The sequence below is a fragment of the Centrocercus urophasianus genome, unplaced genomic scaffold (assembly GCF_019232065.1).
Source record: "Centrocercus urophasianus isolate 14NV4802_14NV808 unplaced genomic scaffold, USGS_Curo_1.0 seq_10, whole genome shotgun sequence".
NCBI classification, from domain to species: domain Eukaryota; kingdom Metazoa; phylum Chordata; class Aves; order Galliformes; family Phasianidae; genus Centrocercus; species Centrocercus urophasianus.
In genome coordinates, this window is record NW_024884142.1 from 23,140,623 (window position 1) to 23,153,889 (window position 13,267).

At 38.5% G+C, this 13,267-nt stretch overlaps 1 protein-coding gene across 1 annotated transcript in view; it reads left to right on the forward strand.

The window, feature by feature from the left end:
• KCNQ5 (potassium voltage-gated channel subfamily Q member 5) overlaps positions 1–13,267 on the forward strand; it is a 260,391-nt gene that overhangs the window by 169,446 nt on the left and 77,678 nt on the right. The window contains exon 3 of the mRNA XM_042824645.1: positions 8,272–8,362. Coding sequence (XP_042680579.1) covers positions 8,272–8,362 — 91 coding nt within the window. The remainder of the gene's footprint in view (positions 1–8,271; positions 8,363–13,267) is intronic.

Sequence of the window (13,267 nt, forward strand, 5' to 3'; positions counted from 1 at the left end):
TGAATTTCAATTTTCAAGCATCCTACTGTAATTTTATTAATTTTCTAATTGCATTCTGATAAGCCTTTTTTTTTTTTTTTTTTTTTTTTTTTTGAAAAAGAAATTACAACTAAAAAATCTGAAAACAGCAACCAATGGAAAGTGATAAATGCGTTACATGTCCTATCATTATTTTGATTTATTTTTCTTGGAAAATACGTAAAACAAATGTTGTTAGGTGATCTGCTACTACCAGACTTGTCATTGGACATTAAGGCTATTTGGTGCAAAATAAAACCAAAAATATTACAGAGTAGTCTAAATACAGATTTTGTTCACCAAACTAAAGTTTGCACCAAATGAGTTTGAAAATTTTAGCCTACAAAGAGATCTACTCTATGAGTGGGATAGGAAAGTTTTGTTATTTTCTGTAGAATTGAGGCATTTGTATGTGGAAACAAATTCTGGGATGTAAATCAGTATTGCTTCCTTGGGCTTTAAAGGAGTTAAACTCTGGAAGAAGAGCATGTAAGTTCCGGAAAAGTTTGCTAGATGTAAAATGGTACAACAGTTTCAAGTGAAGCCATATGGTTTTATTCTAATTATTTTTCTTTGTTCTCAAAAATGTATCCTGCAGAAGCCAATAAAAAGATTTGCTTTTTAGAAATTATCTATGTCATAAGTATCTCTGAGGTTTAAGCTCTTCAAACTCTTTGTTTTGTTTTAATAAGCATGCTTGCTTGAGGAGGAATGATTCCTACCTTATTGATCCCTGGAAAAGCATACCTTGATGTTTTGCTTTTCGTATGTGATGAAATAGATTATCCAATGTGTGTTCAGTGACACTTTGATTGGTGTCTTGTAGGAATTTGAGGTTTTCGTTTGCTTTTAATTACATCACCTGTTATAGCCTTCTGAGTGCTTTGTTATTATAGGGCAAATGCAATCATTTAGAAGATACAGCTCATTTTTTTTCCATAAAATATGACAGAAAAAGATCAACTTAGGTGAACACCACTTTTTGTCACTGCAAATTTAGACTCCTTCATGTCTGGTTAACTATTCTGATGGTTAATTTTTAGAATCAGTAAACAGAAAGGAAAGAAAAATAAAACAGTATTTAAACAATATTTATTCATCAGATACTGACAAAACTTATCTTTCCAAAGCAGTTGATGACGGGAAGGTTCAGTTTCTGAAAAAGTTAAAATTTAGCTTGAATTGTTGTATTTCTGGAAAAGACAATAGTCAGAAGAGAGAAAATATGAAAAGATGACTTTGCTACAACCACATTTTTTAGTCTCAAAAATTGTTTTTAAAATGTTCTATCAAATTTGTTTTCAAATTTTAAGACTATGAAGTCTTCATACTCCACCTCTCCGTAGAGAGGATTGCTATGTTAGCTCCAGCACAATGTCAAGTCCTTACAGTTTCCCACTCTTCCACTTGAAGAAAACGCTGAAGTGCAAGTCATTTTAAAGAAAGCTTACGAGAGAAATTTATGAGATCTCTTCTATAGGAGAGCACTTATTCTCCATGTGGCTTTTGTCAAACATTTTTAACAAATTGTAATAACCTTTGTCGTATCTCATTTTCTTGCATAAACAAGTCACACTGAAACTATAAATGATGGAAAATCTAATCCACATGGCTAGCACTATCAAAACTGTTAAACTGTATTCTTTTCCACCATGTCAGCAGTGCATTATCTGTTTTATAGAAATGTTGAAAAGATTACTTTTTAAGGGAGATACCGCAGGACCTGCATAAATATCTTCCTCAAGCCTGCACTAGCTGATGTTTTCACTTTCAGTTCTTCCTGAAAAAAAATGCTCCACTGTCTTTTGGTATCCCGCTGGAGAGGTCAATTCCATCCACCTCCAAAACTGACTGCTCAGATGTACTAGGAAGGACACTGAGGCTCATGGCATCTGTCAGATTTCAGTCTACCTTCACGTCTTGAGCATGCACATTTGCTCTGGCATGCAGTATGGTGCACCAGCTCTCAGTCTAACAGCATGTGGGTTTTCACCTTTTTGGGAGTTCAGCATATTATTTCTGTGTGTATAGAGGTAACAAGCAGTCCAGGAAATTCTCTGTCCCTATCAGTTAACCTGCTTTGGCAGGGGGGTTGGACTCAATGATCTCTGGAGGTCCCTTCCAACCCCTACAATTCTGTGATTCTGTGGTTCCAAGGCACATTGAAGCCTTTCCCAGACATAAAGAGAGTGCCAACAGGATCTGGCTAATGCAGGGGCATTGTGCGGTGCAATCCACTCCCCAGATATGTGTCACAGCTTTTTATGAGAGCTGCTCACCAAAGCTAATAATCCCAAGGGAAGTAAAACAGTGCTATGAATGATGGCCTGTTTCCTTCCTTCCTTTCTTGAATTTTCTCTGGGTGTTGTATTCACTTATCTGAACCTCTAACATCTATTGGTGTTATACATTCAGTAAAATCTTCAGGATATTTAATTACCCAACGCTTCACATGGATTTTATGCATTTATGCATTAAAAAATCATTTTGAAGCAGCGCTCACTGCTAAGGAAAATCCTGGTTCATGCTGATTCTGATTCTTAGATGGAAATAGTCCTGGGGAGCTGTGCTACATCTTGTGGGCTCAAACCTTGTGAATCAAGAAGTATTCTGTAAATTTGCAAGCAGTTACTTTAGTCTTGACTTTGTACCAGGAGGATACAGTATACAATGTATACGGTCAATACACTTGAAGGAAGGGAAACCATGCAGAGGGACCTAGGCAGGCTGGAAAAGGGGGCCAATGAAAACCTAATGAGATTCAACAAGGCCAAGTGCAGGCTGCTGCACTTGGGCCAGGGCAATCCTGTTTATTTATACAGACTGGGAGGAGAACCTCTTGAGAACAGCCCTGCAGAGGAGGACTTTGGGGGTCCTGGTGGACGAGAAGCTGGACATGAGCCAGCAGTGTGCACTTGAAACCTGGAAGGCCAACTGTGTTCTGGGCTGCGTTAAGAAAGGGTTGGCCAGCAGGGACAGGGAGGTGATTGTCCCCTCTACTCAGCTCTTGTGAGGTCCCATCTGCAGTACTGTGCCCAGGCCTGGGGCCCCAAGAACAGGAAGGATGTGGAGCTCTTGGAGCGGGTCCAGAGGAGGGCCACTAAGATGGTCAGAGGACTGGAACACCTCTCCTATGAGGAAAGGCTGAGGGAACTGGGCTTGTTTAGCTTGGAGAAGAGAAGGGACCGGGGAGACCTCATTGTGGCCTTCCAGTGCTTGAAGGGGGCATATAAACAGGAAGGGTAATGGATTATGGTAGTAGGACAAGGTGGAATGGTTTTAAACTAAGGCAGGAGACACTTAGATTAGATATTAGGAAGAAATTTTTCACACAGTGGGTGGTGACACACTGGATCAGGTTGTCCAAGGGAGTTGTGGATGCCCCATCCCTGGAGGCATTCAAGGCCAGGCTGGATGTGGTTCTGGCAGCCTGGTCTGCTGGTTGGCGACCCTGCACATTGCAGGGGGTTGAAATTAGATGGACATTTGAGTCCTAAATCCAGGCCATTCTGTGATTCTATGAAAAGTTAGAGCTACTTTGATCACAGGCAAGGTTAGAAAAATCTTTCAAGAATTATTTATCTTCCATACAAAATCCAAGACAATGGCACTGCTAGTGATTTACAAACAAGTCTTGGTAATAATCCTGAGTACCTTTGCTCTTATGGGTGTTAAATTAGACCACAAGTAATACTGGAACATAACTTGGTGGTCTAATTATTTAATTATGTCACTTTAACAGTGATACACTTTTATTATTTATAGAAGAGGTCATAAAACTGTTTTCAGATGTTTAACTTTCAATTATTCTAATTCTAGCAGTAAATAATATAGCAAAATAGCTTTCAGAGATCTTCTCTGAGTGTATTTTTTATGCTTACAATGTTCCTTGAGTAAGGCTTTAGTAATTTGTTTTCAGGCTGAACATCCTCTACCATATGAACATCTCTTAAATCACAAACTGGAGTAAAACTCTGTTGAAAATTAAATAAATGGAGAATTGGTAGTTCCTAATTAACCAGTAAGAAAAGTTTATGAGAGAGAGATTGAATAAATATCAAAGCTTCTGAGTTATATTATCTTTTGTAAATTGGCTTTTCTCCAATTAGTGTATGCTTTCAGAAGCTGGAGAAGAAGATGAAAGGATCTGCTTTTGATAAAATACACAACTATGGCAGTGCTTGAATAATTTTATGGGAACTTGCTGCCTAAGGCATATGTTTTACTGTCTGATAGTAAATGCATAAGGAAAGACCATCTGTTTTTTTCAGCTTGAACAAATATATGATCCAGATTGAACCTCTAGAGGCTGAATATAATCACTTTGTGTTTTATTTTGCACTGCTCCATACCTACAGCAGCATTCTCTTGTATTGCACGTACCAAGGCACACAGTTCAAATGTTGTCATTCAAAAATTATTTTTCTTCAGTTAAAGCGATGTGGGATGCCTATGCAGGGCTTAATACAAACCTCTGCCCTTCATTCATCTCTGGAAAAACAGTTTCTGATACACTTTGACCACCAGGCCTTCAGACCTTCAGGTTTTGTTTTTACTGGACAGATCCTTGTTGAGGTCTTGCCAGGTAAAAAGTATTGCTGTGTTCTCCATGTCTTCAGCTCTTGCTATGGAAAATTGAGAAGCTTTCCTTCCGTGGGTTGAATAAACAGACTAAATTAGAAAGCTTGAAAGTGGTTTCCAACTGTTGCTTTACTTTGAAGGAAGGAAAGCAGATCAGCAGTAAATATACTACAGAAAATATTCCAGAACACTTGATTTTTTCCTCTTTTTGCTAGTGTTGTGTTTTACAGCACCTGAAAGACTACTTTTAGTTTGGCAAAACTAACAGGACTGGGTTTCTCTACTCCCCCCAAAGTGCTTACAGTCTCATTATAGACATAAAATGCTGAATTGATGGGAAAAAAGGAAAAAAGTGTTCAGCGTTGAAGGAAGGAATGAAGGATAAAGGGGCAAGATTTGACTGAGATTTGAGTGGATAAAGGCAGACATTTTTCTTTTGTTCTTTAATATTAATAACAGTGGATCATTTCTTGTAGAGCTTCTGAGGAAAAAAAATGATTATAAAAGGTTATGAGGAAAAATATCTTTCCAAGACCATTCTTACATATTACTCAGGGGATTGTTTCTGCTTTTCGTGGATAATCGGCAGACCTGCATCTACCAGGTGCTAATCTAAACTGTGCACCTGTCTTTCCTGAGTATTTAGTTTTGTTTTGATTAGTACACTGCTTAACTGTTCTGTTTCCCTCTCTTGACTCGCTTTTCTGCCGTGTCATGAATAGTTTACATTTTGCCGACACTGATCTTCTAAACCACAGTGCTGAGGAACTGTGGCAGTTCATCACACGTGCTGGGTTTGTGGAGCATGGTTTTGTGACTGCAGGACTGCACTGGGACTTAAAAGGTTCAGGTCCACCCCACAGTTCTACTAAGGAATTCTGCACAGCCTCAAGAGAGTCCCCTTACCTTTTCCGTGCTGTGGTCTCCAGCTGTGATATGGAAACAACAAAGTTTCTTCTTTTCCTACAGCGTCTGTTTTCCATAATTTTGCTACATGAGATTTCTTCCAAGAGAAAACTTGTATTATGTACTTGGACAAGACCCAGTGCAACGGGGCCTCAGATTTAGTTCATATTACTGGAATACAGCTAAATAAGAGCAATTTTTAATACATAAGAGCAAAGAATACATGAAAATAAAATTTTAACTGATTCAGAACTGAAGAAAGTCAGTGAAAGGAAATGACAGTATTTTACTGTAAATTCTTAGTCACTTCTTAATTTTATTTTGCCCTCCATGCAGGCTTTAACTAGGAGAAACCGCATTTATGACTGTGCCAGTAGGATGTAATTATAGGGTGCTTGTATGTGAAGACTGCAGTAGCTAAAACTACCAGCAGTGTTCAGGGAGATTTTCCTTTAAAAAAAAAGTGGGGGAAAGGGAAGCAAAGTTGCTCAGGAGTTGAATTTTTACCACTTGGACCAGTCTTTTATGAAATCTTTAAGCAAAATCTGCTGATCTCTTTATTTAGACTGGAAGATAGATTTGTCAATGGTATGTGACCATTATTACCCTCCTGCATATCTTGATACCGGTGTTTTATTTACAGCTTTTGATAGAGCTTATCCATAAGATCCTATCAGGTTTGATTTTCAGAGTCAAACTTCATCCCAGCAGTTATGTGATGTGCTGCTAGATATGCCACCAATGTATTATTGCACTGCACATCAGATTTTCTAATAGAAATTCCAAAGAAAAATACTTAACCATATTGTCTGTTGTACTGGATGTATTACAGCACTCCTGCCATATTGGAAGGTCAGTCTGTTATAAGGGGAAGAACAATTTTAGCTCCTGAAGAATATGTGGGCAGAAGCAATAATAATGATATTTGTAGCCAGTAATTTGAATGAAAGAATAATTTAGGTTTGAATGGGCCTTTCAGGCAATATGGTCCATGCTCCTTCTCACAGCAGGTAATTTCCAAGTCAGAGAAAGGCTTTTTCCAACTCCATTCTGAAAATCTCCAGGGGCACAAATTGCTGAGCAACTTTTTCAATGCTGCACCTTCTCACTGTGATTTTTTTTTCCTTATAACTAATCACAGTTTTTCTTCATGCAAATGGTGTTCTCTCTGCATTCCCTGTAACCAGAAATAAATAGTTGAGGCTGAGAACTGCTGTTGTCCCCTCCTTCTTCAGGTTGAGCAAACCCAGCTCCACTCAGCCTGTGTGTCTCCTGTGTGTCTTGTCTTGATGTGTGCCATCATGCTGCTTAGTGAGCTTGGCACTAGAAACACCCCACATGCCCCAGTGCTTTTTTGAAAGCTGCTGTGTCTTCGGAATGATTATGTGGATCAATGGAAACTCATCCCATTGAAGAGTATATGCCCCATCTGTATCAATCAGTAATTTTTGTGCTTTGTCCCTCAAAGAGATTTCATCCCTTTTGTATCAGTAAGGAGCCATTCTCTCTTTCTTGCAGGTATCTACCTGCATTAATATTGGGTTAGAGTAAGAGTCTAGCAAGAATCCCAGCAATTCAGATGGAAGTCAAAGGCCTGCTATTTTTGATTGATTGATTACTGAGCACAACTGACAACTAGCAGTTATCAGACTCTACAAAACTTGTAGTTACTTGCAGTTACTTGCAAAAAAACAGTACAAGTGCTAGAACTTGCAATGTACAATATATACCACTGCGCACAACAGATGATGAATCAGTGAATGTGCTGCTTAGTCAGTCCATGGTAATGGGGGTGAAGTGAAATTCTCTTCTGATCCATTCCATAGACAACATTTTTTCACCACCACAGTGGCATTATTTGCAAAGCAGCCCTATAGGAAAAAGTATTATCACCCACGGTATATGCCTCAGGGTAATACCAGTTCTTCATGTATGCTGTATGTATGCTCTCTGCTGTGTGGAACAGGCATGGGATTCAGAAGAAATTGTGCAGTGATACTGAGTATTTGCACTTTCCTTGCCTAGGGATTTGGCAGTATGTTGGTACTTTGTTTCATCTGCATATGTTTGCCAGTACCATGAAACGTGCAAGCTCATGTAAGCTGAAAATTGCAGTCATGTTTTCTCGGTTGTGACTGCATGACTTGTGTAAGACCCTCTTGATTCACTCCTACATTTTAACTCCTTCCACTGATACTGAGTTTGTTCCTAGAATGGAGCCTAGTCCTTTAGGGCAGTGGTACCACAGCCCAGCTGCCTTTGAGCTTTTGCTTATTAAGATTTCTTGCTCAGAAGGAAGTTGATTAATATGGGAAAAGTCATAACAGTTAGATGCAATATGTACATTAGGGCTCTGATAACCTCATACAGCCCACATCTGTGGTCTACAGTGGGAGAAATGATCTTTTGGACTGGGTAAAGGTCTCTCCTGTTGGCAATTTCTCTTTTGAGCCACTAAGAGTGGCTGTACTGGATAAATTTACGGGACTGACATGTCAAAAGTAGCATCTGTGTATGTTGGGCCATCTCACCAAGATCTTCATACATATGGGGTTTTTTTCCATTAATTCATCAGGGCTGCAAAGAGGTCTGTAGAATTATGAGGAGGCTATTTGAACGTCTTTAGTTGACCAAGTAATAATTGAATTCGTTTCTGTTAATGAGAACTGTTAATTCATTGTCTTCTATTAATGTTGGTGGAAAAGAATATAGATATTGGATCAGGATTCTGAAAAATATTAATTGCTAATATTCTTTCTTTTTCAGTTTTCTGCTTGTGTTTGGTTGCTTGATTTTGTCCGTGTTTTCCACTATTCCTGAACACACAAAACTTGCCTCTGGCTGTCTCTTCATTTTGGTAAGTGAAACTTCTAAATACAAGACATCTTTACAAATACGATTATATACGCTCACATTCTCTCCTTCACCGTGGAATTCCTGAATGCTTTAAGAAACCATACTTTTCATCCGAATTATGACATACTAATATAGAAGATTCCACCATCTTTTTCTTTAAAAACCAAGTCAGAGTGGTTTACAGAGTATGTAAGTGTTGTATTACATTTCTTTACTTGAGAACTGCTGTGTTTTATTACCGATACTTTATCTACTGCAGTTTGGTATTGACTGAAAAGGAACAACCTTTCATACTTCATAAGGTCTGTACTTATTAAAAGCCACTTAAAATAGGAAATTGTTTTATCTTAGATACCAATTTCCGGTAGCTGTTGGTAGATACTGATATTTTAGTGGCAGTTACAACAGTAGGATGTGGTACCTTCATTATTTTTTCGTATTACATGATTTTGCATTCTGATTCTCTCTTTTTCCCTGAGCTACATATAAATGGCTTGAATCCCTAAAACCGCTTAGCATTTTTCGTGTATTGTATAGATGCTTTATTAATCTGCTTCTTGATGGGCTGTTTAGTTTTGCAAGTGATGGCCTGAGGATAAGTGATAGTGCTCATTAAAATATCATTGTATTCCTGGAGTTACTATGGTTATTTCAGTTCCATGCATGCAAAAGGTTGTGGCTTGTTAGTTAATGCCTGAGGTGAAGTAACTGTTGACAAATGCCAGCATATCAATTGTCATCACTGTATGTATCTGAAAGCACTGGTCTTTAGAATAGCTTCCCAATTAATTATAACATAAGCAGTCTGATAAACATAATTGCAGTGTGTGCTATGCCTCCAGAGCACAATGTACTACCATATCAGTATATCTGAATAAAATGACTGTAGTTAGCTAGGTGCAGAAGTGTGGCGTTCTGCTCCATCTGATCATACTGCTTCCTAGCAGGGCTCAATCAGGGAGAACCATGCTTAATGTGGCATTCTACTTCCCAGCCACATTATCCCTGTTTCTGGATAAAATGTCAGGTGGAATTAAACCAGCTGAAAGTGATGGGATTTAATTCTTTACTAATATTTACTTCCATTTCTTGCACAGTTGAGCAACACTTTGCAAATGGAAGTTTTTTTGAATGCTCTGTAACTGTGTTATTGCAATTATTACACCAATTGCAAAGATTTTTCTGGTACATAAAACAGGAAAAATTGTTTTGTGTGAAAACACCCAATTTCTGATAGAAAGTAATTTTATGACAGGTAATTTGTTTCCCTCTGTACTTATGCAAATTGCTTGCAGAAAAGCCATTTGTTCTGACATAAAATATGCATTTCCCATGAGTCACATATTTGTTGGTTGTGCTGGTATGCTTACTGCCAGTTCCTCAGCTGGCTGATATGCATGTTCCCTGTGGTTTGCTGTGGTTTTTTGTAGATTGCATGGGAGTTTGACCATGGAAGAGTTCTTTGAAGCTCTGGGTTTGCTGCCATGGACAGGTTGAGGAATGTGAGCTCCATTAGCCCATATCCCAGTCCTTGCAGAGTCCTTGTAGCAGTGCCCATCAACAGAGATAGGCTGCTCGGGACTTGAGAAAGGAAACTCTGTGAGGCTTCCTGCTTCCATGGTCTCAAAGATGGGCTTTGCTCATCTCAGCAATTCTGACTTAATGTTTTCTGCCATCCTTCCAACACAGAAATGACTGTAAGGAGGAAGAGCATGGATAGTTAATACTTGAAGCATCAAAGCTTTAGTAGCTTGGTCCAGCTTTCTGTGCTGTAGCCTCATGTGTTCAACAAACCCTTGGCAGGAATAAATCTAGTGATGACAAATTTTATGGCTCCTGCTGTGGGTCTCTAATGGAGAAAAATATAAACACAGCAAAGTATGAAATTCCAGAAGCAGGCTAAAACTGACTGGTTTATTCCAGTTTATTGGTATGTGATTTGCTCCTTCTCGGCATACTGAATCATTAACTGATATTAGTAATGTTATCAAAGCAAGTTATTGCAAACACAAAATAAGAAAATAATGCAATTCTGCCTTAACTCAGGAAGAATTACTTTGGCTGTGCCAACAAATAATTAGTCACTAGAGTTTCCACAACCTTTTACTTACAGTGATTCACACAATTCCTACAAGTGTGTCGTTTAGTACAGACAGTTGTATTAACTGTCAGAGATCTGTTTTAATACCATTTTGCTTCGTGCTCGAGATGGAAGATGGGTGTTTATTTTCTAATGAAGTACAGTACAACAATCTGTAAAGCTGCCTGCTGGGTTTCTGTGAACTGTTTGCTTCACAGATTTATTCCAGATGGTACCCCCTAGAGCCATGTTAATTGGCTAAAAAGTTAATGTAATGTTTCTTCAACTTAATACCTGAGCTGCTGCCTGCACCAGCTCCTGTGACTTTTGACATATTGCAGCTATTAGCAATTACATGGGAAGGTTAAAAGGGAAGTATAAATGAGGTAAGCAAACCTTTTTCTCCTTCCCACAAAGGCCAGAGGAGCCGAGAAGATTCTGCAGTCAGTCATTCCATGTATCTATCTATCTGTCTGTCTCCCTGAGTTTCATCTTAAAGGGGAGCAGAGAATACAGCCCCGAATCACTGCCTCTTAAATGCTCTCTCAGAAAAAATACAACGGAGTTCAATATGTCTGCAATAGCTCTAAGTAAATAATTGTTTAGGAAAGAAGTATTAGCTGAGGGCTTCTGAGGGTCAGCAGTGGTTAATGGGCTCATATGGACTGCAGAAAATCCCAAGCCCTGCTCTCTGGGCCAGCACAAAGCTGCCACCCTGCGTCACGCTGCACCCAGCCAGGGCTTCATTTCTAGCATCTGAACAAGCACTGCTGGATTCCTAGGCACCTTCTGCTTATCAGGGAGCCTGTCGGGGGAAATGCACTCAATATTTGAGTTTTATGTTTAAAATGAAAGTCTTTCCGATATATGAGTATATGAATTGTTACTACATCAGTAATGAATTTGGTTAGGTTTGCTTTCAGGAATAATAAGCCTAACCAGATGGAGAGAGAGCATCAGATAAAACTCCTTGTACCTACAATTGTAATTATGCTTTAGCCTCATCTGTGCACATAACTTCTGACGTTCAAACTGCAGTAGTGATATATCCCAGACAGACAGTAGAAGAAAATCTACTTCAACATCAAAAAAAAGCCACAAGCAGCTGAAGAATCCAACTAACACAGCAAGAAAATAATCTTTGGCGTATTGCTGATCTCCTGCAAGTACATTTCCTGGCACTTTATCAAATGGTAAACACAAGGGAAGTAAAACTTAGGCTGGGAAGGCAAAATCAAATCTTTTGGGGAAGGCAGCCAAGAAGAAAAATAACTGGAATCAGAGGGCATTCACTCTCATGACCAAACTTTCTGTATTTTAAGATCATTTTCAGCTAAAGCTATGCAAATAGCTTGTTCACTTCTCTTTGTTTGCTGTCTGTTCAAGATAATGTGAGATGACCCATAGAGAGTTGGCAAATCAGAAGTCCAGATAGTCTTGTATCAGATTAGATGTTTCATTTGACCTGGCATTTACACATTTTTACTTTGAGTGTTTTAGAACTTCTGGCTTAAAGTAAAAAGCTGTAGAAAAGAATATCATTTTCATTTGAAGTGGCAAAGAATTCCATTTTTTCCATGACTTTCATGTTTAATCAAGACAGAGGAATCATAAAACTCATGAATTTCTGTAGAATTGGTTTAATCAAATCTGTTTTGTCTTTTTCTTTGAAAAGGACTGGGATGGAAAACTACAAAAACTACAGTTCTACAAAATAAGGGCATCTGAAAATGTGCTCTGGGAACATGTTCTTCAGTCAGTAATAACTGCCGGAAACATAAAAGCAGATAGTGTACAGTAGGTGAAACTAGCTTCTGTGCTTACTGTGGTCACATAGATCCAAAAAGAAAGTCTAATGAGTGCTTCTAGCAATTAAGCTCTTCCTAAAATTTTTCTCTTCTTATATTACCCCATAAATGAAATGTAGAAAGAGGATGATTAAAAAACATAGCATATAGCTGCTCTGTAGCAGGCAAGTGTGTATTCAGTTATCTTTGGTCTAGGAGAGGGAATCCATCCACCAGAATATAATCATATAAATGATAGCTACAAAATTTTAAGGCTAGGCAGAACAGATTTTTAAAAAATGGTGGGTAGTGTTCATTTGGATCAGTTGTCCCACGACTTGAATCTTCTTGTGACAGTGGAACAAAGACCATGAGACATGAAGAGAGAATAGAAGAGATGATACTGTCAGCATTCCAAACCAATCAACAAATCTTTAAAACTAATATACACACACTGTAGGTAAGGTAAGAAAGTAGAATAAAAATGATTTCATAACAAAGAAACACATCACATAGAAACTAAGAAGGTATCTGAAAAATCTGTTCTCAGCAGTGCTTAGGGTACACTGTAGATTTCTTATATATTCCTGTTCCTATGTAAGTGTCACTTAGCTTATCCTGTCCATTACGTTATATAGCTATGTGCATAAAGTCAGTAGAAAAGATGCTGGTACTAATAACAATCACTTTCTGACTCCTTTTGTTTCCTAGTACAGAGGACTAACATTGCTTCAAAGGCAGAGAATGCACTCCTAAGAAAGGACTGCCATTATTGCAGAAAGGGCCTTCTAGCCAGCCATTCAAGGAGACACTTTCCCTAGGAGAACGCTCACAACTTGAGAATATGGAGATTGAGTGGAAAATGGGGAAGGATTAGAAGTTACTGATGAGGTGTCATGATTCAGATTAACAGGAGTATAATTCTTTGAGGAGAGAGAAGCACATCTCAGTTTAAACGGATCAACACAATTGTGCTAAAGAACCAAACCAACTGTCTAGCATTCCCTATAAGGACAACCAAGCATCATTCCTTGCACAG